This window comes from Salvia hispanica, chromosome 5 (genome assembly GCF_029641045.1).
Source record: "Salvia hispanica isolate PSC_SH4W2 chromosome 5, Shi_PSC_v1, whole genome shotgun sequence".
Taxonomy (NCBI): domain Eukaryota; kingdom Viridiplantae; phylum Streptophyta; class Magnoliopsida; order Lamiales; family Lamiaceae; genus Salvia; species Salvia hispanica.
The window spans coordinates 47,621,956-47,643,298 of NC_142696.1; the positions used below are offsets into that span (position 1 = coordinate 47,621,956).

The 21,343-nt window shown below is 34.4% G+C and overlaps 3 protein-coding genes across 3 annotated transcripts; 2 read left to right on the forward strand and 1 right to left on the reverse strand.

Moving 5' to 3' along the window:
* Positions 1–3,591: 3,591 nt before the first annotated feature.
* LOC125186220 (prohibitin-1, mitochondrial-like) lies at positions 3,592–7,255 on the forward strand. Its single transcript, XM_089058140.1, has 6 exons — positions 3,592–3,724; positions 4,500–4,684; positions 5,067–5,183; positions 5,697–5,867; positions 6,432–6,644; positions 6,829–7,255. Exons 2-6 carry the CDS (start codon positions 4,508–4,510, stop codon positions 7,021–7,023), a joined length of 873 nt encoding a protein of 290 aa, XP_088914266.1. The 5' UTR covers positions 3,592–3,724; positions 4,500–4,507; the 3' UTR covers positions 7,024–7,255.
* A 1,373-nt stretch (positions 7,256–8,628) lies between these two features.
* On the reverse strand, positions 8,629–11,451 carry LOC125186887 (phosphorelay protein). The gene is made up of 4 exons (XM_048083371.2): positions 10,776–11,451; positions 10,305–10,414; positions 9,789–9,893; positions 8,629–9,271 (listed from the first exon to the last, which is right to left on the reverse strand). Exons 1-4 carry the CDS (start codon positions 11,179–11,181, stop codon positions 8,765–8,767), a joined length of 1,128 nt encoding a protein of 375 aa, XP_047939328.1. The 5' UTR covers positions 11,182–11,451; the 3' UTR covers positions 8,629–8,764.
* A 6,549-nt stretch (positions 11,452–18,000) lies between these two features.
* On the forward strand, positions 18,001–21,000 carry LOC125187274 (zinc finger protein MAGPIE-like). Its single transcript, XM_048083829.2, has 3 exons — positions 18,001–18,268; positions 18,365–18,761; positions 19,741–21,000. Exons 1-3 carry the CDS (start codon positions 18,169–18,171, stop codon positions 20,531–20,533), a joined length of 1,290 nt encoding a protein of 429 aa, XP_047939786.1. The 5' UTR covers positions 18,001–18,168; the 3' UTR covers positions 20,534–21,000.
* Positions 21,001–21,343: the final 343 nt, after the last annotated feature.

Sequence of the window (21,343 nt, forward strand, 5' to 3'; positions counted from 1 at the left end):
TTGTTATTGTACAGCTTTTGAAATTTTAAACTTTAGCTGAATTTTGATGATTTATATCAGATTTATAATATGAATGTAAATTACTAAAATATTGATTTATTCTGATTTTGCAAGTATTAAGATTTCGACGCTGACGTAGCCTGATAGCTTACTTACGTGACACTATCGGATGTCAACTAAAATCATGTTATGTTTTAGGCAGCAAAACAAATGCTTCACTTGTTCATGATTTAGAAACTCATTCCGACTTGGTGTTGATTTGAATAAATTGTTTGATTTTTTGGAAGAAAAAATATATAGAAAAGGTTAGATGAATATGCATGAATCTTACTTTTATTTTATAAAGTAGTAGTTTTGTAATGAAATAACTCTAATTAATTAGTTATGAAAGTCTATTTGTCGAAAATGAGAAAAAGTAAAAGAGTTTTTAATTGTCGTGGATGTATTAAAATGATAAAATGAGTCATTAATTTGTGGTTATGTTGAATATATTTCGTATGTGGTGAAATAACATTTTTAATTCGACATTTTTTTTGGTAGCGAATTCGTGATAATTAAAGAGGAGGATCATATAGAAGTTTTCTTCTGTTAATTAAAAACAAAATTAAGATGAGTGATTTTGTTGTAATTTATGGTGATTATAGAAATAAATACTTATTATGCTATTACTTGTATGTTGGATGTTATTATGGCATGATAAAAAAAACATGTAGTGTATAAAACGCATTAGTAAGAAATATATGAAAAAAGGTCATGGAATATAGTATGAATGGATCGATGTGTTATTTAGTGTTAGTGTTTAGATTGATTGATTGATTATTATGTAGAATATATTAAATGATTATGTGTCAAATGCAAAATAAAAATAAATAAAATTGATTTTTCTAAAATGGTGCAAAGTGTATACACGGGAGGATATAACCGAACCATATTTTTGTGATAAAATAATTATTTAATTGGGTGATTGGATGCATTTTAATTTATCTTTTACTAGTATAATTATAGACACTATATATTTGGCAGAAAATAAGTTAGAGAATTTTTTTTAAGAAGGACAATATTTTTGAGTGTGAGGCCACTATCCACAAACTTTTTTTTTTATTAGTGTAAAACTATTTAATTCTCTACATTTATTTATTTATATATATTATATATATGATGCACAACGGTATTATATTACTAACATTATTAAAATATTATTGAAGACTTTGCTGGCTAAAGTTGAAGCAAACCCAAATAAACAAGTCCAAGTTGCCTACCTACTACAAGTATTTTATACATTATACGTATGTACACATGCATTTGTATAATTCATTCTATATATCAAATTAAAATGATACGAACAATTAGCACATTCACAACTGGCATAACATGGCATTTGTGACTCCCCACCACATGTTAATATCTTAATATATGAATATATGTGGTAGTTGTTGAAATATATTGTGCCTTTTATTTATCTAAGAAAGTTGTTATCCTCAACTAAGTGAAAGAGATGATTTTTGTGATTGTATGTATCTCAAAATATAGTAACATTCCACCTACCTATTTGACCTTGGAATTTCTCATTCATTTGTCGGTGAAATGTACAATCGATCGGCTCCCTTTTAAGCCAATGGGATCATTAGTCAAATTAATTGGGAGCTAACTATATTATCATAATATATTTGATTGGAGTGACGGGTTTATAATGGCAGTCGATGATACGCATGAGATCCTCTATCTTAGAATAATTTATATTCTCTTAGAACTATTAAATCTCGTCACTTGACTTGGTGATGATCCTATCTCATTCATATAATGATGGATAACCCTCCTTCTTATAAGGCATTTTAAAGGGTGAATGACCCATTTTCTAATATGGTATCAGAGCGGGCTCAAATCGATGATGGATTTTATCTCTTTATCTCTTCTCTTGTCTACCCACGTGATGGAAGTCCGATGTGCCATTCCGGCCCACACGTGAGGGGGCGTGTTACAACTATTAAATCTTGTTCCATATCGACTTGATGATGATCCTATCTCATCTATATAAGAATGGATAACTCTCCTCCTTATAAGGCATTTTAAGGGTGAGTGACCCATTTTTTAATATGGTATCAGAGCGGGCTCAAGTCGATGATGGATTTTATCTCTTTATCTCTTCTCTAGTCTATCCACGTGATGGAAGTTCGATGTGCCATTCCAGCCCACACGTGAGGGAGCGTGTTACAACTATTAAATCTTGTTCCACATCGACTTGGTGATGATCCATGCTATCTCATCTATATAAGAATGAATAACTCTCCTCCTTATAAGGCCTCTCCTCCTTATAAGGCCTTTTAAGAGGTGGGCGATCCATTTCTAATATATTCAATTAATTGGAATGAATTATTCAGCACGAGGTATTGTTACTGAGTATGCCGACCCTTGGTCTAATATAAAAAAAATGAAATAATGTGCTCTTAGCTTATCTCCTACATTTATATTAAACTCAAATCCATTTTAAATATTAATTTATTACAATTATTTACACTAAACTTAAATTTTATATACCATCTTTCAGTATATATGAATCACAAATTTTTTGCAATAGCTACAATACACACCCTTATTTGATATTGTTTCGTAAAAAAATGTAAAAATGAATTTTGGTTCGTTGTATGATTGGATTAGTTTTTTTACAACTATTAAATCTTGTTCCACATCGACTTGGTGATGATCCATGCTATCTCATCTATATAAGAATGAATAACTCTCCTCCTTATAAGGCCTCTCCTCCTTATAAGGCCTTTTAAGAGGTGGGCGATCCATTTCTAATATATTCAATTAATTGGAATGAATTATTCAGCACGAGGTATTGTTACTGAGTATGCCGACCCTTGGTCTAATATAAAAAAAATGAAATAATGTGCTCTTAGCTTATCTCCTACATTTATATTAAACTCAAATCCATTTTAAATATTAATTTATTACAATTATTTACACTAAACTTAAATTTTATATACCATCTTTCAGTATATATGAATCACAAATTTTTTGCAATAGCTACAATACACACCCTTATTTGATATTGTTTCGTAAAAAAATGTAAAAATGAATTTTGGTTCGTTGTATGATTGGATTAGTTTTTTTACACGCACGGTCTAGATAACATTTTTTTTTGGTAATTACCAAAGGTATCCACCGTGGATACAATGACTATTCCCCGCGCTGATTTGTAGGCACCTCAATGGGTGGGACAGCTGGCCCAAGGATTTAAAGCTGCTCCATTCCGCGGATACAATGACTATTCCTCGCGCTGATTTGTAGGCACCTCAATGAGTGGGACAGCTGGCCCAAGGATTTAAAGCTGCTCCATACTCAAAGGCAGGGATCGATCCTCTGACCATTTGATTAAGGATGGACGGGTCCCATGCCACTCGACCACACCCCTTGGGTTTCGATAACATTTTTGATAAAACATAAAAATCAAACCCAATAGTTACACTGCGTAGAATTTGAAGCCCAATTTGTCGCTGAGGATGTTAAATGGGCCACGGCCCAAACACAAAATGAAATTAATCTGGATGAAATTATAACAAAAAAAAAGGGAAAATGAAAATGAAAATGAAGGATTTAGAAATTAGAGAAAAACCCTTAACCCTACCATACTAAACCCTTCCCCAAGCTCTCTCACTCTCTAAAACCTCCTCATCATTTCATCTTTTCTCGCTCCTCTTCGCACATTTTTGTTCCGATCAAGGTATGTAGGTCTACCATAATTCTCTGTTTCCTGCTGTATGTGATTGTTGTGCATAAATGGCTGATTGTTTCTACATGCTTTGCGTTTGAATGGCATTGAATTTGAGCGAGTAATTTCTGCTGCATTTCAATTTTCAATATCTCCGCTGAGAGGAGGAATTTTGATTCAATTACGTTTCTGAGGTGTTGGATCCTTCAATTTCAATATCGCCCCCCTTTGTATTTGGTTCCTGCTGAAGCAGTCTCTGAGCATAGTTTCTTTTCATTTTTTAAGCTCAAAATTAAGGATATTGTTAACTGGAAAAATCATATGCTTAGGCTCTCTGTGTTGGTTGTGTAATGTGATGATCGGCTCGTCCTTTGACTGCTAAAATTGGATATGGAAGCCGTTTGAACTCATTGCATAATTGTTCGATCTGTCTTCCACTGGCAAGGAACCCTATTTTAGTGTTTTTTTGTTTTAAGTAGGAGGTTTTTTCAATTGGACTTAATAATGCGATGAGAATATGAGATTGTGCATGATCTGTTGAGTTTTTGTATATACTGTGTATTGCTCATAACACTTGTTTATAGGCTAGTGTTCAAGCTATACTAATAATCAACCCTGCAATTATGTAGTACAATTTGTGACTGTTAATCATTGATTGCTATGTAGCTTTATGTATCATAGGTGGTAAACTTGAGGATTTGTTCAGATATGGCTTTTTTCCTTGTATTTGATCATCCTATTACATGGAAAACGAATTGATGACATGTCTCTCTCTAATATGCAGCAGATTAAAAGATGAATTTCAAAAAGGTCAATGTTCCCCAGATGCCTAGTGGGAGTGGGGCATCCAAGCTAATTTCCTTTGGGGCTATCGCTGGGCTTACTATATACGGACTTAGTAACAGTCTCTACAATGTTGACGGAGGGCACCGCGCCATTGTTTTCAACCGCCTCTTGGGGGTCAAGGATAAGGTATTGTTACATTAATCTCTGTGAGACTTTGACCCTGAATGCTCTTTTTATAAGATTATGCTTCCAATTTCTTTTTCCAATGCTAAGAATTGTTGCCTCGGTGTGCTTGCTGTCTCATCACTGTAACTGCTATGGTACATTATTTATGGCTAATAGGTGAATCCTAGTCAACCCTTAGAGATTGAGATTCTTTGGTAAAGTCAATCCATGTGAAGTGTTGACATATATGGAAGACCACTGCCTTGTTATTTGGTAATGGTGTGGTCAGCAATATCTCCCCCCCCCCCCCCAACCAAATAATAATAATAGTAGTTACATTAACCTCAAGCAAAGCACATTTCCGAATCCCTGATTATACTATTTTTTAATAAATGACTTACAGGTCTATCCTGAAGGGACACACATACTGGCCCCATGGTTCGAAAGACCAGTAATCTATGATGTCAGGGCACGACCTCATCTTGTGGAGAGCACATCAGGAAGTCGTGACCTTCAGATGGTAATCCTTATTCTCTGTGTGTGCGTCTGAGTGAGTGCATGCATACCTCTCCTCATCTTTCATTGACATCCACCCTAACACTGCCTCTCTGCCTGCATGTTCACATAAGCCTTTGTTACTCTGGTTGTCATCACTTTTTTGGAGCTAGAGAAAGTTTGCTTTTCTCTGTCTATCTTGACACCTTTCAGAAAACAAGCTGTAACAAATATTTAGTTTGTACGGCACCATTACGTATAATCCCTGTCACTCTGCAGCCATTTTCTTCTGTTGAGAGGAAAGGGTTCTTGCCGAAGTTGTATCATGTGACTATGCCCTTGCAGCATGATGGCCTCCCAATTTCTAGTCACACTCCATACTTTCCTAGGTTCCTCTATTCCTCTTGTACCCTCTGAAGATGGTTGCTGTCAATGCTGTCATATCTATAGTGCTTGGATTGTACTTTTCATACTATCAGATCAATGACTGACTACAAAGCACCTAACATCCACTTGGTCCACTCTATGCTTGCTACAGGTCAAAATTGGTCTCCGAGTTCTCACCCGTCCAGTTGCTGATCAGTTACCAACTATTTACCGAACCCTTGGTGAAAATTACAATGAGAGGGTCCTACCTTCAATTATTCACGAGACTCTGAAAACTGTTGTTGCTCAATACAATGCTAGCCAGCTTATCACCCAGAGAGAGGTATAGTATGGCGAAAAAATTGGAGAAATAGTCCTTTGTTTATATATTATGTTTTCTGTATCTTATATCAGCAGAATAGAGTCTATGAATGATTCACGACTTCCTCTTCCCAGGTCTTTACTCTTACTTGACATAAGTTTCAACTACTGTTTGGTGAATGGAGTACTTTATTCCTTCATATAATTGATAAACTAGAGAATAGGGAATATAATTGATGAACTAGAGAATAAATACTTGGTTGATGACATCTCCATATCCGAGTCTCAATACTACCTGGATAAAGTAATGGTAATTTGTCTATGGATGTTATAACCTTGAGCGATACATAGTATAAGAGCTGAAATTCCCAGTTGATAGGACTTTTTGGAATGGAGTTTGAAATGAAGACCTTTTAGTATGTAACTTTGAAATGTTTTGAACAATGAATGCCTTTTTTTTCACCAGTAAATATAGTTGAGTCTCATAATTAGTGCTATAAGTGCTATATTGATCGTAATATAGCACTTAGGTTGATTTCATGTTTTCACTATAAGTGCTATATTGATCGTAATTTGCTTGGTGTAGAATGTCAGTAGGGAAATACGGAAAATTTTAACAGAGAGAGCTGCCAACTTCAACATGGCACTGGATGATGTGTCAATTACCAGCCTGACCTTTGGAAGGGAATTCACTGCAGCCATAGAAGCTAAGCAGGTAGCTGCACAAGAAGCTGAGAGGGCCAAATTTGTAGTTGAAAAGGCTGAGCAAGACAAACAAAGTGCTATAATCAGAGCACAGGTAAAATGCCTACCACTAAATAGAATTTTTTCTTATCAATTATACTTTTTCTTGCTCTCGGATAGATAACAACACGCTCTATTTTTTGGAATCTTCTTGGTTCAGTAAGCTTCATTCTCTATGTAACATTGAGCTTTTATGGGAGCATAAAGTATTAAAATCTCACCCTCATTGTTGTTTCCAGGGAGAAGCTAAGAGTGCTCAATTGATTGGTCAAGCCATTTCCAACAACCCGGCGTTTATCACACTGAGGAGAATCGAAGCATCCAAGGAAGTCTCACACACTGTTGCTGTTTCAACCAACAAGGTGTACTTGAACTCTGATGAACTGTTGCTCAACCTTCACGACCTCAACCAAGAGCAAACCGCTAGGAAGTAAATAACCCTCGAGATGATCGAGCTTCATATTTCGTTCCCACCAGGTCATATTATAGGAGTCTCACTAGGGATGCTATTAACAATTGGATGTTCTCTTCTTCTACTCTGCATCACGTTTTTGCATCTGATGCTTAAATAATGTAGTCTCTTACTGCTGTTCTTGGGGGTTTCCAGCTTTTGCCTGTGTTACTTCAGTTTGCAGTTTAGCTTCTCAGATAATCGTGTTTTCTTAATTGCATCCGGAGTAGCTTCTTCGATATGAACGAAGCTCCATGCTTGATCTAAATATGCAGTGTATTCAAAGTTCACAAGCTTACTTGAGCTGTGCTCCGATGCCATTTTCTGATGGAGGGCGTTGTCTCCTCCACTGTTACCTTCAGTTTTCTTTTCGTTTTTTTTGCCTGAACTGAACTGAATCAGAAAACCTAAATTTTCTTAAAATTAAAATCGAATCGGACCAAATTGTTTGAAAATGGAACCCATAAACTAAATCTGAACATGGAGCCATTTAAATAGTACTCCCTCTGTCCTAGATAATTCGACCCAGTATTTCATTTCGGACCGTCCCGTATAATTTGTCCCACTTTACTTTTACTATTTTTGGTAGTGGATACCATATTCCACTAACTCATTCCTACTCAGATTTTATTATAAAACTAATACTTTAGGACTCACATCCCACCAACTTTTTCAACTCACTTTTCATTAGATTTCTTAAAACCCGTGCCGGTCAAAGTGTCCCAAATTATCTGGGATGGAGGGAGTAAATTGTTATTTAAATCACAATTTTTTATTGATTTTTAGTTAATCACCTAATTTTCAAAATCAAACATTTAAATCATAATTTTTGTGTATTTGTCAATTTGTCTCGTACGATTAAATTTTTTTTATCAAAATTATCCTTTAAATAATAATATTTGGTTTTTCTAGATATTTAGCATTGTTCTATGTTGTGATAGTCGGTGTCTATATATTACTTCATCCGTTTCACCAAAAATAACTCACTTTACTTTTTAGTTTATCTCTTTATCTCTATTCTTTCTCTTTTACTTTATTCTTTCCACAAAACACAGCATAAAATTTCGTGCCATCCAAGGAAGAGTTCATCTTCCTTGGAACGGAGGGAATATTTTGTAAGCAATAATGATATAACAACGAAAAATATACCAGTTATAACAAATTTTATAAAAGTTTTAATCGTATGAGACAGTTGAAAAATGTACAAAAGTTCAGATTTAATTAGGTAATTTTGAAAGTTATAAAATTAAACATTAGTCAACTAAAAGTTTAAATTGTCAAAGTTATGATTTAAACGACAATTTTTTCTTTAAATTATTGTCTACACTTCTTGGGGCTAAATATAGTTGGGCTAAATATAGTTATATTTCATTGGTGCTTCTGCAACATGGTTTCGAAAGAGAGAACAAAAAAAGCACTTACACCAACCTAAGACATTCCAATAGAAAATATGAACTTAGGTACATACTTATCATTTTTGCAAAATAGCTACTAATACAAATGTCTCAACTTTCAGTTGAATGTTTCTGGATTTAAAATTTTGTTTGTATAAAATGGTGCATACAATAAATTGTAAACCATAGAGAAATCATTCAATCCTGACTTGGAATTGATAGTTAGCCTTTACATTAGCTCGACAACATCTAAAGGATATTTAAGAAAACCGAACAAACAAAATAAGGTTACAACAAAGACAGCCTTGTTGTTTGCATTTTGAAAAAACATTAAATGGTATCTAACCATGAATCAAAATCATCAAAAAATTCAGATTTTGATGTTGGATTCTTACTGGATGATATAGTTGCAATGTGTGCCTTGGACACTTGCGGTATCTGCTGGTCTGCAATGGTAAAACTCGAAGTTTCCTCAATAAGAATATCAACAGCATCGCCAGTCAACGGAATGCTTCCACCCGACTCCTCAGGAACTGGAGCCTCGCCGAATGAGTTCAGAAGCATGTCAAGTTCTGCTTCTGCAGTGGCTGCCTCAAATGTGGATGGCTTCCCGGAGCTGGAATCTGCAGGGTGTTCAGAAACTGGCTTTGGCGAAATGCTTCTGTTGGTTGCTTGCGGCTGCAAGATCTGATCTGTCGTTTTCTTTGTAGGATACGGTTCTTCAGAGGTTTGAACAAGAAGATCTCCTGTGGTGGTTACTGCCTGATCATTAGTGAGGGATGAAGACGATGCAAGAGTTTGAGGATTATGTTCGTCTTCATCGCATGCCTCGTCTAGCTGGAAAAATTGCAAGGATATAGCTTGTGAACTTTGGTAAAGATACAACTCAAAGAGAACAGAGAGTAATAAACATTGGAGATGAAGCTTGTCATTTGGAATAAGAATTTAGACCGTCTATTGTTTTTTTTCGTTTCTCCTGTTCCATTCTTCTGATGGCACTAGTTCATACAAATTTTACTGAAGTGGAATCAGCTAATCTTAGGATAATAGCAAACATGAAATTTACCAGTTATAGCAGATAGGTATACATAGAACTAGAGCCCAGTCATCAATTCTTAAGCAGGAATGTTGAAGCAGTTTAGCAAGTATTAGATGTAGACGAACTTGATCAGTAGATGACTCATGCAATCAGATGCAATAAATATTAAAGGTCAATTGTCTTGATAACTAAGAATAAATTTCTAAATTGATCTACCAAACAACTGAAGACAAGTTATGTTAGTGACTCCATTTAGATCACCAACATATAAAAAAGCGAACAAAAATGAGCAAAAAATGAAAGAAATCATGATACCTGCTCCACGAGTAAAAGGTCTGATTGTAGATATAACCTCTCTGACAGCTTTGCTTTTGCAAGTTGTTCGGCAAGTGCATCTAGATTAAGGGAAAGAAATGGTGGCTGCATGACCAAGAGAACATTGAGAAATATCATCAGACATAATATCTCATGCATGTCCTCTTACAGACAACTAAAAGACAGGTTTTGGGATACTAATGAAAGTATAGCAATCAAAGTTAAGAAAAATGATCTGAAGAGGAGAAATATTCTGATTGCCATAGGTTAATTTACGTGGGCTGGAGTATTAATGATTTTTGTTAAACAAACAAGAAAAATAGTAACACTTTTAAATGGCATATCTTAACAGGTCATTCATTCTATGATCCTGCCATGAATTAGAGCAAAGAATATTGTCAAGAAAACATGCTGCAGAGTTTATTCAGGATAATTTTGACAATTATTAACGAAATATATACTGCTCACATTCATTAACAACGGCTAGATTACCAGCTAAAGCCAAAAGAAAATCACCTGAGGTGCGATGCTTGCCTTGTCTTCAAACTCAAAACTATCATCCGCAGTCCACGAGAGCATGCTTTGCCCCTTGGCAGCCAGCATTGGACCAAAATCCTGCATAAAGTCTTGAGATATATCGTTATTAATCACCTGCTAATATCTGCCAAAGTAGTCATTTCTGTGATTCTATAGAGTTTATCACTAGACTCATCCAGAACAGTTTATGTGAGCTCGATACGTAGTGGTTATTTCCACAACGACACATCATTCGAGAAACGTAGCAACAACACATCATCATACTACAAATTCTTCCTCGAAAAAGATAGCTTAAAGTCACGGTTCATTACCACATTTATGCATAAGTTTCAATCTATGATTTTCAATGCAATCAAACTTCACAATCATCAATCCAAACAGGAACTTTACCACACTAGATTTCAATCAATAAGCCATATTGCCAAATAAATTCAAATACAAACGACATACCGCCAATGAAATCATCGAGCAGAGGCAAATCATCTGAAGAATAATGCGGCTGAGATTGAGCCTTTGCCTCTGAAATCATGTGAGCATAACCCGCACCTTTACTCTTAGGCATCACAAACTCAGCTAACTGACTCGAGCTCGCCTGTGCATTTCCAGATGCAGAATCCAAATCTTCATCATCGTCATAGCGATTCCAATTCGAAGGAAGTGCCCTCGAGCCTTGACGTTGCGGAGTTCTCTCTTTAGTCTGCTGACCCTGAGATTTCTCAGGTCCTTCACTAGTCTTCTTCGCAGCATCCGAACCAACTGAAGGTGAAGGCACTTTCGACCCGTGGTGTGAATGGTGCTTCTTCTTATGATGCAGAGAATGAGCTCTTTTCGATTTCGCCAACGCTTTGGAATCCATCTTATCCTAATTTAAGGTGAATTGAATTGAAGTTCCGAGATACAGAGGATTGTAAATCAACAAAATCCCTAGAAACGTGGCTTTCCCCCAATTCAATTTGTCAGTGAATACGTATATTACTTCACATCAATTCTTAAATTCAGCCGCTCCAAAACAGAAAAAACGCCTTAGCGTAATTTTCCTCGGCGCCTATGTTGCTGCTGCTGTCTCCGGCGAAGGACGGTGGCCGTAGGCGGCGATTTTGGGAGGCGATGATAGGTGAAATGAGAAGAAGGAAAACTGGAGTGAGAGAGAGAGATGGGTTTTATATGTTGGGCTATTTTTAAACACATTGGGCCTTTAACCGAAATAATCTAATTGGGCCTATAAATAAAGCTTATTCTTTTGGGCTATGAATGAAATTGGGCCTTTAATGGGCAGGTTTAATCGGGCATAATAAATATTTTTCTATTTTACGAAATATTGATGTTGTTATTTGCATATATTCCGTCCGGCCTAAGCTAAGAGCATCCCCATCGGTGTTTATGGGGAAGGATGGCGTCCGTGCCGTTAGCACGACATGCCCCTGTCCGTCGTTGTGCTCTTGCCAACGGCACATCCCTGATCGATGTATAGAGCACGTCCGTGCAGCTGAACAGGGCAGCATGACACGTTTTTATTGGCCGTTGGCATTTTCTTTCAATTTTTTTAAAAAAATAAAAAATAATACCAAAAATAAAATTTAAAAAAATCCGGATTCGCAAAAATATAGCCGTTTTATTACCCTTTATTTTATTTTATTTTTTAAAAAATTTAATCCCAATATCATCTATAAATACACACACATTCATCATCTATTTTTCCATACAAATTATGTGGGTATTTTTAATGCATTTTAATATTGTGAAATTTTTGTTATTTAAATTGAATAATTGAATAGTGGGACTCTTGAGCATGTTCTTGCGGAAGAGCATAGATGTGAGTGTTGTGCTCTTGGGAAAGAACAGAGAGTAAAAAATGAATAAAAATGGGTCCAGACCCACTTCCATGCTCTTGTCAAAGAGCATGGATGAGAATGCTCTAAATAATTCGTATTTCGTTCTATAACGTCCTAAGATAAGTGATGCATTTCCTCTTCAACAAAAATTAACTCATATTCTTTCTTCCCTCTCATACTTTGTTATTTGTAAACACTCATTTCTTAATCTCGATATCTAAAGAATTGCATCGTTTCACTTTGCTATTGATGTTTGAATTTTGAAATATTGGGATGTTTGCTAAATATTTGTATATTCAAATTATTTTAAAAGTGGATCAAAAAGTTGGAGCATAACATATGATTAACTAATTTTTACAATAAGAGTATTTAAAGAATAAAATACTAATGATAATATAATTGATCTGATTTTCAATAATTTAAATAATTAAAGCGAATTAAAAAAGAAAATGCCACTCTTGAGACTGGCCGACAAAAGGGAGAGTCCATAATATTGTGGTGACATATTGCATTTTGAGAAAAATAATTTCTGTAACTATCGTAGGACTATAGTATAGTATAATAGTATTAATTTGAACATAATGCTGTCTTAATCGATTTTGCTTTTTATATTTATCTTTTTTAACCAAAATATCAAATTTAGCCTAGCTAGGCAACATCTTCCTAGGTTTTAGTAGCATTTTATAGTGGCAATTGGACCCCTCTTTCATAATTGATTATGACATTCCCATAAATATAATATTTAATTTTATCATGAAAATAACAAATTAACTGAACTTTGTTATCCATCGACTTTTTGACTTTAAATCTACATCATTAGGAAATAATTGTGGGATATATTGCAATTAATTTTACGCCAATATACTCGCATTTATTACAAGTATAGTGATATTTAACTATATTATAACTGAAATATAAAATATCTGGTTAATTTCTAATCCGCCCCAAATTTTATAAGAATTTAAAAATAAATCACCAAGTTTATGAGATACTACCATTTGCAATAATTCGATTCTTCTATTTTCTGGCGAATTACGCGTTGATTTGACGATCGGATTAAAACACGTGAACAAAGTATTGAACACAACGACAACGTCTAATTAACGTGTTTCTTTTTTATTTAGGGATACACGACTAGATAAGCAAGTTATTGAGAACAATATAGAGGGTGGACCATGCACGAGAGACAAATTTATGATTGTTTTGGTAATAAAATTACCTCGATAGATCAAAATAAAGTATATACATACTTGAGAAATCAACCATTAATTGTCAATTTATTTGATCAAACCAATTTTCCTTCCCCGCCAAAAAAACAAATTACAGTTATGTATAGGGCTATTACTAGATTATATTTGATGTAGAATGAAAGTGGGAACTTTATAAAGCATAAAAGGGACTTTTATTAATCTTTTTAGATTAGATATGAATAATGATTGCCTTATCATTGTGGTCATTTAACTTATTTTATTTCATTGCCTAAATGTCCATGACAATTGACACACTACTTTATGGTCCACGAAAGTAATTAATTGAAGCTTTGATTGGAAATCATTCGAATAAGTTTGCTCTCTAAGTATCATATGGTGATTTTTAAGAATTAATTAATTAACAAAGATTCGTATGATTAGTGTTTGATTGCTTTTTCTCCCTCGAAATAAATCTTTGTTGATTGCTTTGTCCCCCTCTCATATACAGAGCATGCATGGGATGCTAAAAATTAGCATAAATCCTTATTTATTAGTCTAGCCTAAAATAATTAGTAAGTTGTAAATATATACCCCACACATATGTATCGATCTTGCAGTATACATCAAAATGAATCAAGTGACGCCCGTATGGCAAACGATACAAACGTCGTACTTTCGAAATGTCATTGAATTCGTTGTTTTTCTTAAATATCGTGTGTGGCTAAATTTCTTCGCACGAATTTGCAAACACTATACTTTTTGTTTAGCAATAAATTTATCAAAGTGAAAAAAGTAAAAGAAAATATAGTCCCTTAGCTAAAGAGGTAGGCAACTGTGTTGCGCATGTGATGGCCTAACGACGCTTAAGATAAAAAAAAATCTCGAATTCAAGTTAATCGTGACACAGTCTTAAACTTATCGTCACCTCCTGGATTCGAAATGAAAAAAAAAGAAAAAGAAATAACTTTTCTCAACAAACACAAAGTAGAACATACACACATTTTAGTCAAAATTTTGAGCACAAACTAACAAAAGTCTCCATGCATATATGGAAGTCTATAACCTCGTATAAATAACCTCATGTCATACATTCCAAATCCTAGGATACAAATACAAACGCATGGAGAGAATGAATAAGACACTACTCAAATTTAGCATTGAAACTCGAAGATAACAAAGAACAAATAATATTATAACATCCAACATCCAATTATATACTCCTATTAGATAAGAAGACGACAATTAAACCCTAAAAAACAAAGAAGCAACATTAGTTATTTAGATTTTCGAAGTGCAAGAACTTGGACTAAAATACATTAACTAAAAGACAAATATGGGAAACAAACATGCCCTTGATGACAAGGTTTTACTTTTCCCTAAATACATCATGTATACCTAGATAAAGAGAGTAGTTACAGATATACCTTTACAAACTTTTAAGAAATAAATTCTTATTCCTATTCAAATTTAACATATTTTCTCGATGTAGTATAAACGCTCTGGTCATGTAAATGGCGGACGAAGGAGGATATTTAAACGACAACAAACCAAAGCCCTAAACTATGTCAGGGGACAGTTTTTGAGAATTTAAAAGTGTCTTATGTCAAGCCAGTTGGCAACTACAAGATAATTTAATTGCAATATGTAGCGTACGAACACAAGAAAACAGAAGCAAACAGGTAACACATATCTTGGCGTTATCCGTCGACTCATCCACCAGACTGATTGGTCTCACAACAACATTGAGCTAAATGAGAGGAATAAGAAGATCTAAACAACAATCACTAAACACATAAAGTAAACAACAACCAACAAAACCTTAAATTGTGTCCCATTTCCAAAAATTTAATAGCATCATATGTTGAATTAGTTGGCAACTACTAGGAAATGTAACATAGCAACACAAATAACTTTTAATGCCATAACTAACAATTCCAAAAGTTTCTTTATATATAGATTAATTAACACCTTATACACATGCACTTTACTTCTCTATCTTAATTTGTTCAGATCAAATCGAATATTTCTTTTGATTCAATTTCAAAATTCAGTGTACACTGCACATGATCATGAAACATGGTGGATCAACCAAGAGAGAGAGGGGAATAATTGAGCAGTATATATGCATATATATATTTAAAAAGTATGTATGGAAAAGCAAGAGTTGGATCTTGAAAGTCGAATTAGCAGGCTGTGAGAGTAGTGTGGGAGATGGGAAAGAATATTCGAAAATCACTTAAATTCAACAGCTAAACTCCAAAGATTAAATTCTAAACAAAGGCATAAAGCAAATGCACACATCTATATAATTATTAGATTATGATTAAAGGGTGTGTGCTGGAAAAGTCAGCCACAACTACTAAAATTTACGAAATTTATATTCTTTACAATATCACTAGGAATCTGTATTTTTAACACTTTAAATCTCATTTTTTCAAGATATAAGTATGATTTCATTATGCTTGCGAGAACCAAAAAATTCAATAGATTATGCATCCGATTTAATTATTTTACGAGTCATAAAAGTAATTCTAACCAGTTCAAGAAAACCCTAAAATTAATCTTAATTTAACTATAGTATTTTATTTAGTTGAGGTTTAATAAAGTTATTGAAATCAAACATAGGAGTATACATTTTGGATTCAACACAGTATTACTTTATTAAACTGAAAAACAAATTTGTTGAATTAATAAGAGTATTATTAGTTAATTAGGAAATAATTAATTAAATACAGTGCTTAAATTAAAATAACTCCAGGGCATATTCCTCAAAATCTAAGTGCTTTAGTAACTGCAGTTCTCCTAGAGAATAAATAAAGTGGTCATCATCTAACATTCTTTGTGAATGAAACCATCCAACTGTATATCAAACTCTCTCTCTCTCTCTCTCTCTCTAATAATATACATCTACTAACATTCTTTGTGAAGAAAACCATCCATCACTCTCTCAACCGACCCTCTAATACTATATTTTGAGTGAAAACTTTATATGTTTTGATCAATATTTCATATAAAAATTGTAAAATACTAAAAGAGTTAGCTAGAGACACAAGTTTCTTTGAAAAAGATAAATTACACGAAAATAGTGCATGATTGATATCCACAAGAAATATATATGTAAACAATTAGAAACCACCATCCAAATCCAAAACTACCTAAATAGAGTATTTATTAGGAGGAAGGTCATCCTCCCATGATTAATTATAAATTAATTGAGGACGCCTGAGTCACTAAATGAATTAAAAATACAAATATACTATTTTAAAAAATGGTTTGGCATGGATATAGTTAACATTACAACTTGTTGTGAGAGGTCATAAAAACCTCAATTTATGATAAAAAGAAGAATATACTTTATTAAATCAAGAACGCCCAAAGAAATTGGGAAAGTGGATAGGAAATTAAGAGTGGATTCTCACATTTCCGTTGTCGTTTTTTTCTTGGGAATACAAAATGGAATTATTATTATTTTTTTTTGAAAAGTAAATTAATTATATATACTTTGTTAGTGGGGCAAAAAAATTGTTTATCGAAATGTGAGATGGATTTTGGTAGCCAATGGGTTTAGTCTGTCGTTAGGACGATTCTTCCCTTTTTATGCTAGTTTTGCTTGTCGTTCTCTTTGGAATTCAACTTCCTTTGACTATAAATATATAATGCACATATATATACCAATATTTTGTGTAAAACTGATCTGGTAGTAATTAATTTCTTGTTCATATCGATCGTACCATATATATATATTTATTTATTTAAATGAAAACATAGATGAAAAAAATTAATTAATTAATTATAGCTAAAATGTGGCTATTTAACGTTTTACTAGCTATTTTTCGTTAGAGTTTGAATTTAGAATGTGTCTGTGTAAACGACTTCAGTTACACGCGGTTAAATTTATATATAAATGGTAAATAACAAAATAAAGGAGCCAATGAATTTATTGTAGAATTCTTATTTGCATAATTATATATTAGAGGCATCATAAAGATTATACGCTTCAAGTAACAATTTGAAAACAACAAATTAAAACTAACTCATTTATACCTATGATTCAACACAAACTTAATTTGAGGTGATTCCCAATTTCAACTATTTTCATAAATATAATTGCATCGGCCATTCGACTCAATTTTGAAATTTAGTTGATTTAGAATCATATACTAATAGACTAATTGGCAGTCAAGACGGACTATGAAACAGTAAAAATGTACAATAGTAGTAAAATAATTACAATATCGCATGTCAATGTCAATCAAATCAACCAGAATTACATAATTTGGAAGTGGGGCTCTTTTACACATTTAATCAAACACAAGAATTCACAGGAGACCATATTTTTGTAACTATGTTCTAGCATAATAATATTAATTAATAGTAGTAAAAATATAAAAAAACATAAAGCAAACAATTATGGGGTAATCATTCCAACCAGAAAGCCATACACTCACATTCTTTTTTGGACCTCATCATATGTGTCATCATCCACTCTCTCCCACACACACACATAATATATAGTAACATTTTTTTAAAATTTTTTTAAAATATGTACACATAATAATAATAATCCCTAAACATAAAAATCTCACCCAAGTCTGCCAAATCCACAGTATCACCAACTTGAGTTTGTTAAATAAGATTAAAAACCCTTAATCAACCCACTCATAATTCTCTCTACTTTGGAGCCTAAGAGAGAGAGAAAGACCTAATGTTAATTCCTTGCATTTGATCACATCACTTTAGAAAGTTATCTTTTAGCTCTTCCCTTCTTACAACAACAAAAAAGTCCCATCCCTTAGCTAAATTGAACCAAATAACTCAAAGATGAGATCTACGGAAGAAGAAGCAATCTCGGTCACATCAGCTCAAAACGACGTCGTTCAGCCCCCACTAAAGAAGAAGCGGAATCTCCCCGGAAATCCAGGTATAAACACAGACTTCTGTCTATCACATCATCGCGTATTTTGAAAAATTAACCTAAAAATTAAAAAAAGGGGGTTTTGTTTTCCGTGCCAAACAGACCCCGAGGCGGAGGTGATCGCTCTGTCGCCAAAAACCCTAATGGCGACGAACCGGTTCTTGTGCGAGATATGCGGGAAAGGGTTCCAGCGGGACCAGAATCTGCAGCTGCACAAGAGGGGACACAACCTGCCGTGGAAGCTGAAGCAGAGGACGGGGAAGGAGGCGAGGAAGCGGGTGTATGTTTGCCCGGAGAAGACGTGCGTGCACCACCACGCGTCAAGGGCGCTGGGGGACCTCACCGGGATCAAGAAGCACTTCTGCAGGAAGCACGGGGAGAAGAAGTGGAAGTGCGACAAGTGCTCCAAGCGATACGCGGTGCATTCGGATTGGAAGGCACACTACAAGACTTGTGGCACTAGGGAATACAAATGTGATTGTGGTACTATTTTTTCAAGGTATGTGTCAAGTTTCTTTTTTCTTTTTTTAAGAATTTGTTTTTGTGATTAACTTCTATATATGTTGGATGTCATGTGCATGTGTGTGTGTTTCTTGAATTGATTTGTAGATTATTTTTGAATAGTTTAGAAAGATTTCACCCAAGAATTTGTTCTTCAATATCCTCAAATGTTATTGTGGTAGTACTATTTTTTTAAGGTACATATGTATGACTAGTTTCTTTTAAAAAAATCTTTTTTGTGTTTACTTTCTTGAATGGGTTTGGATGAATTAGTTGTTTTTTTAATGGTTTTTGTTGAATGAGTTGTAGGTTTGTTCTTGAATATGCTAAAATGTTTGATCTTGCAAAATTTTGAAACCCTTCTTGATATATGAAGGTTTGTGATATGAAACTGAATTTTGCATTGGAGATCCTCTAATTGTCTAGTAGTTGTCTCACTAGCTAGCACTATTATTTGTCATTTTTTTCATGTTGGTTTCTTGATTCAGTTCCATTTTTTGTGTGTGTTTTAGTTTAATTTTTAGAGTTGCACTTGGGATTCGTTATATTCGATCACTACAGCTTTTTTTTTTATGTTAGGTCAAATTATTTTATAACTATAATAATATTAAACTTCAATTTTTGCAATAAACAATAACTAAGCTTCATTAATTATAATTATGTGAAGTAAATAGTAGTATTAATATAATGAATTTAGTAGTGGGACACTAGAGGGTAATAAAAATATCATAAGGCGGTGCTTTCAATCAAAGAATTAATATTTGCTCATCTTCCTCCATAGTGAACAACTTGTCTTTGTCACTTGAGCAATATGGTAGAAAACACAAATGAAATTAGTAAAATAAACAATGATATAATGACTACATTGGACATTAGGTTTGGATACTTTTTATTGATTACATTCAACTCTTTATATAGAATATTATTCAATTATTGATCTTGATTCGTTCCTCGATCTTGTCTTCGTTCCAACACAGGAGAGATAGCTTCATCACTCACCGAGCCTTTTGCGATGCCCTAGCCGAAGAAACGGCTAGATTCACTGCAGCATCACACATGAACCACAACAATCCAAATCTCAACTACAATCTCATTGGCTCATCTCTAGGGTTAGGGCAACAAAATTTCCCTCCAATCTTCAAATCAAACTCAATCAACAACCTTTCAAACATCCCTAAAAACCAACCCCTATGGATACCCCAAACCAACCACCCCAATATACACATCCCCCAAAACAACCCCATCCCAAAAAGCCTTCAAGAAATGCACCACCATCAAATCACCCTTGACCACCCACTCATCCACCAAAACCCTAATCCACCACCCTCTTCATACCACATGATGAATTGGGATTTCGGCCCGAATCAAAACCCTATGATGAGCAACAAAGAGGTTAACGCTCCGTCCCTCTTCAGTGCTCAGCACCAGAACCAGAACCAGAACCAGAACCAGAGCTGTGCGGCCATCTCTGCAACGGCTCTATTGCAGAGGGCCGCGCAGATTGGGTCCACCACCACAACTACGGACTCCTCCAACATCCTTGGGAAGTTTGGTCGTGACGAAGACGGAGACAAGCTTTGTGGGTTGTACAGTACAACCAACTCGGGGACAAGCGGGCTTGGGAGCGATGTGGAGGTCTCATTGTACCCTCCCGTGAAACGGTGTCGTAGGGCGATGACCGGTGATGAGGAGATTGGGTTGGGAGAAACGAGGGATTTTCTTGGAATGCAGAGGATCTGCAATCCTTCATCAATCAATGGATGGATATGATATGAATCATATGATTATTGCATAAAGAAATATCAAGAATATTGTTGTTGTTGATGGATATGCATATCATAATATTGTACCAAGGGAATAAAGTGGAGTTTGATGCTGAAAGAGAGAGAAGACAAAAAAAGGAAAGTAAAAGGAGAAGAAATTTAGTATTGCAAGCTTTGAGGAGAAGGAAGAGGAAGATGCATAGAAATATTTATTTGGAGAGAGAGACATAACTAAGATTCATGCATATCCTGTCTTAGAAAACATGAAAATATGTGTTTATAATAATATTTCACCTTTTGAAAATTGTGGGCTACACTATATCTTTTGGTGGAAAGGGGGGTTTAATATTTCGTGGGGGGCAAAGAAAAGAGGCTCCATTATTGCTTTATTTAAATTGTGCCCTAGTTGTTATCTTCTCAAACCCCATATGTACTTAGAAAGATGTGTAAATATATTATTATTCTCTTTTGTTATATAGCCTTTCCAAAAAAAATATACTAGAAAAGAATACATAAATGTTTCATGCAAGAATAGAGGAAAGAATCCTAGATAAGTATGGTTAATTGACTGTATTCTCGATTGTGTGAGGCAACAGATATGGAGTTTATGGACTAAATCGAATATCGCTACATGGGTCAAACTCCGAATTATCTCTCAAACGTCACAATATGACTGGCTCCTTTTTCAAGCCACCGCCTCGAGCCATCAGACGTCTCGATAAACACACACCAATGTCACTAATTACACAACCGATGTGGGACAACACTAGAGTTTGTAAATTGTAAGGGAGTAAAATGCACTAGTTACATTTACATA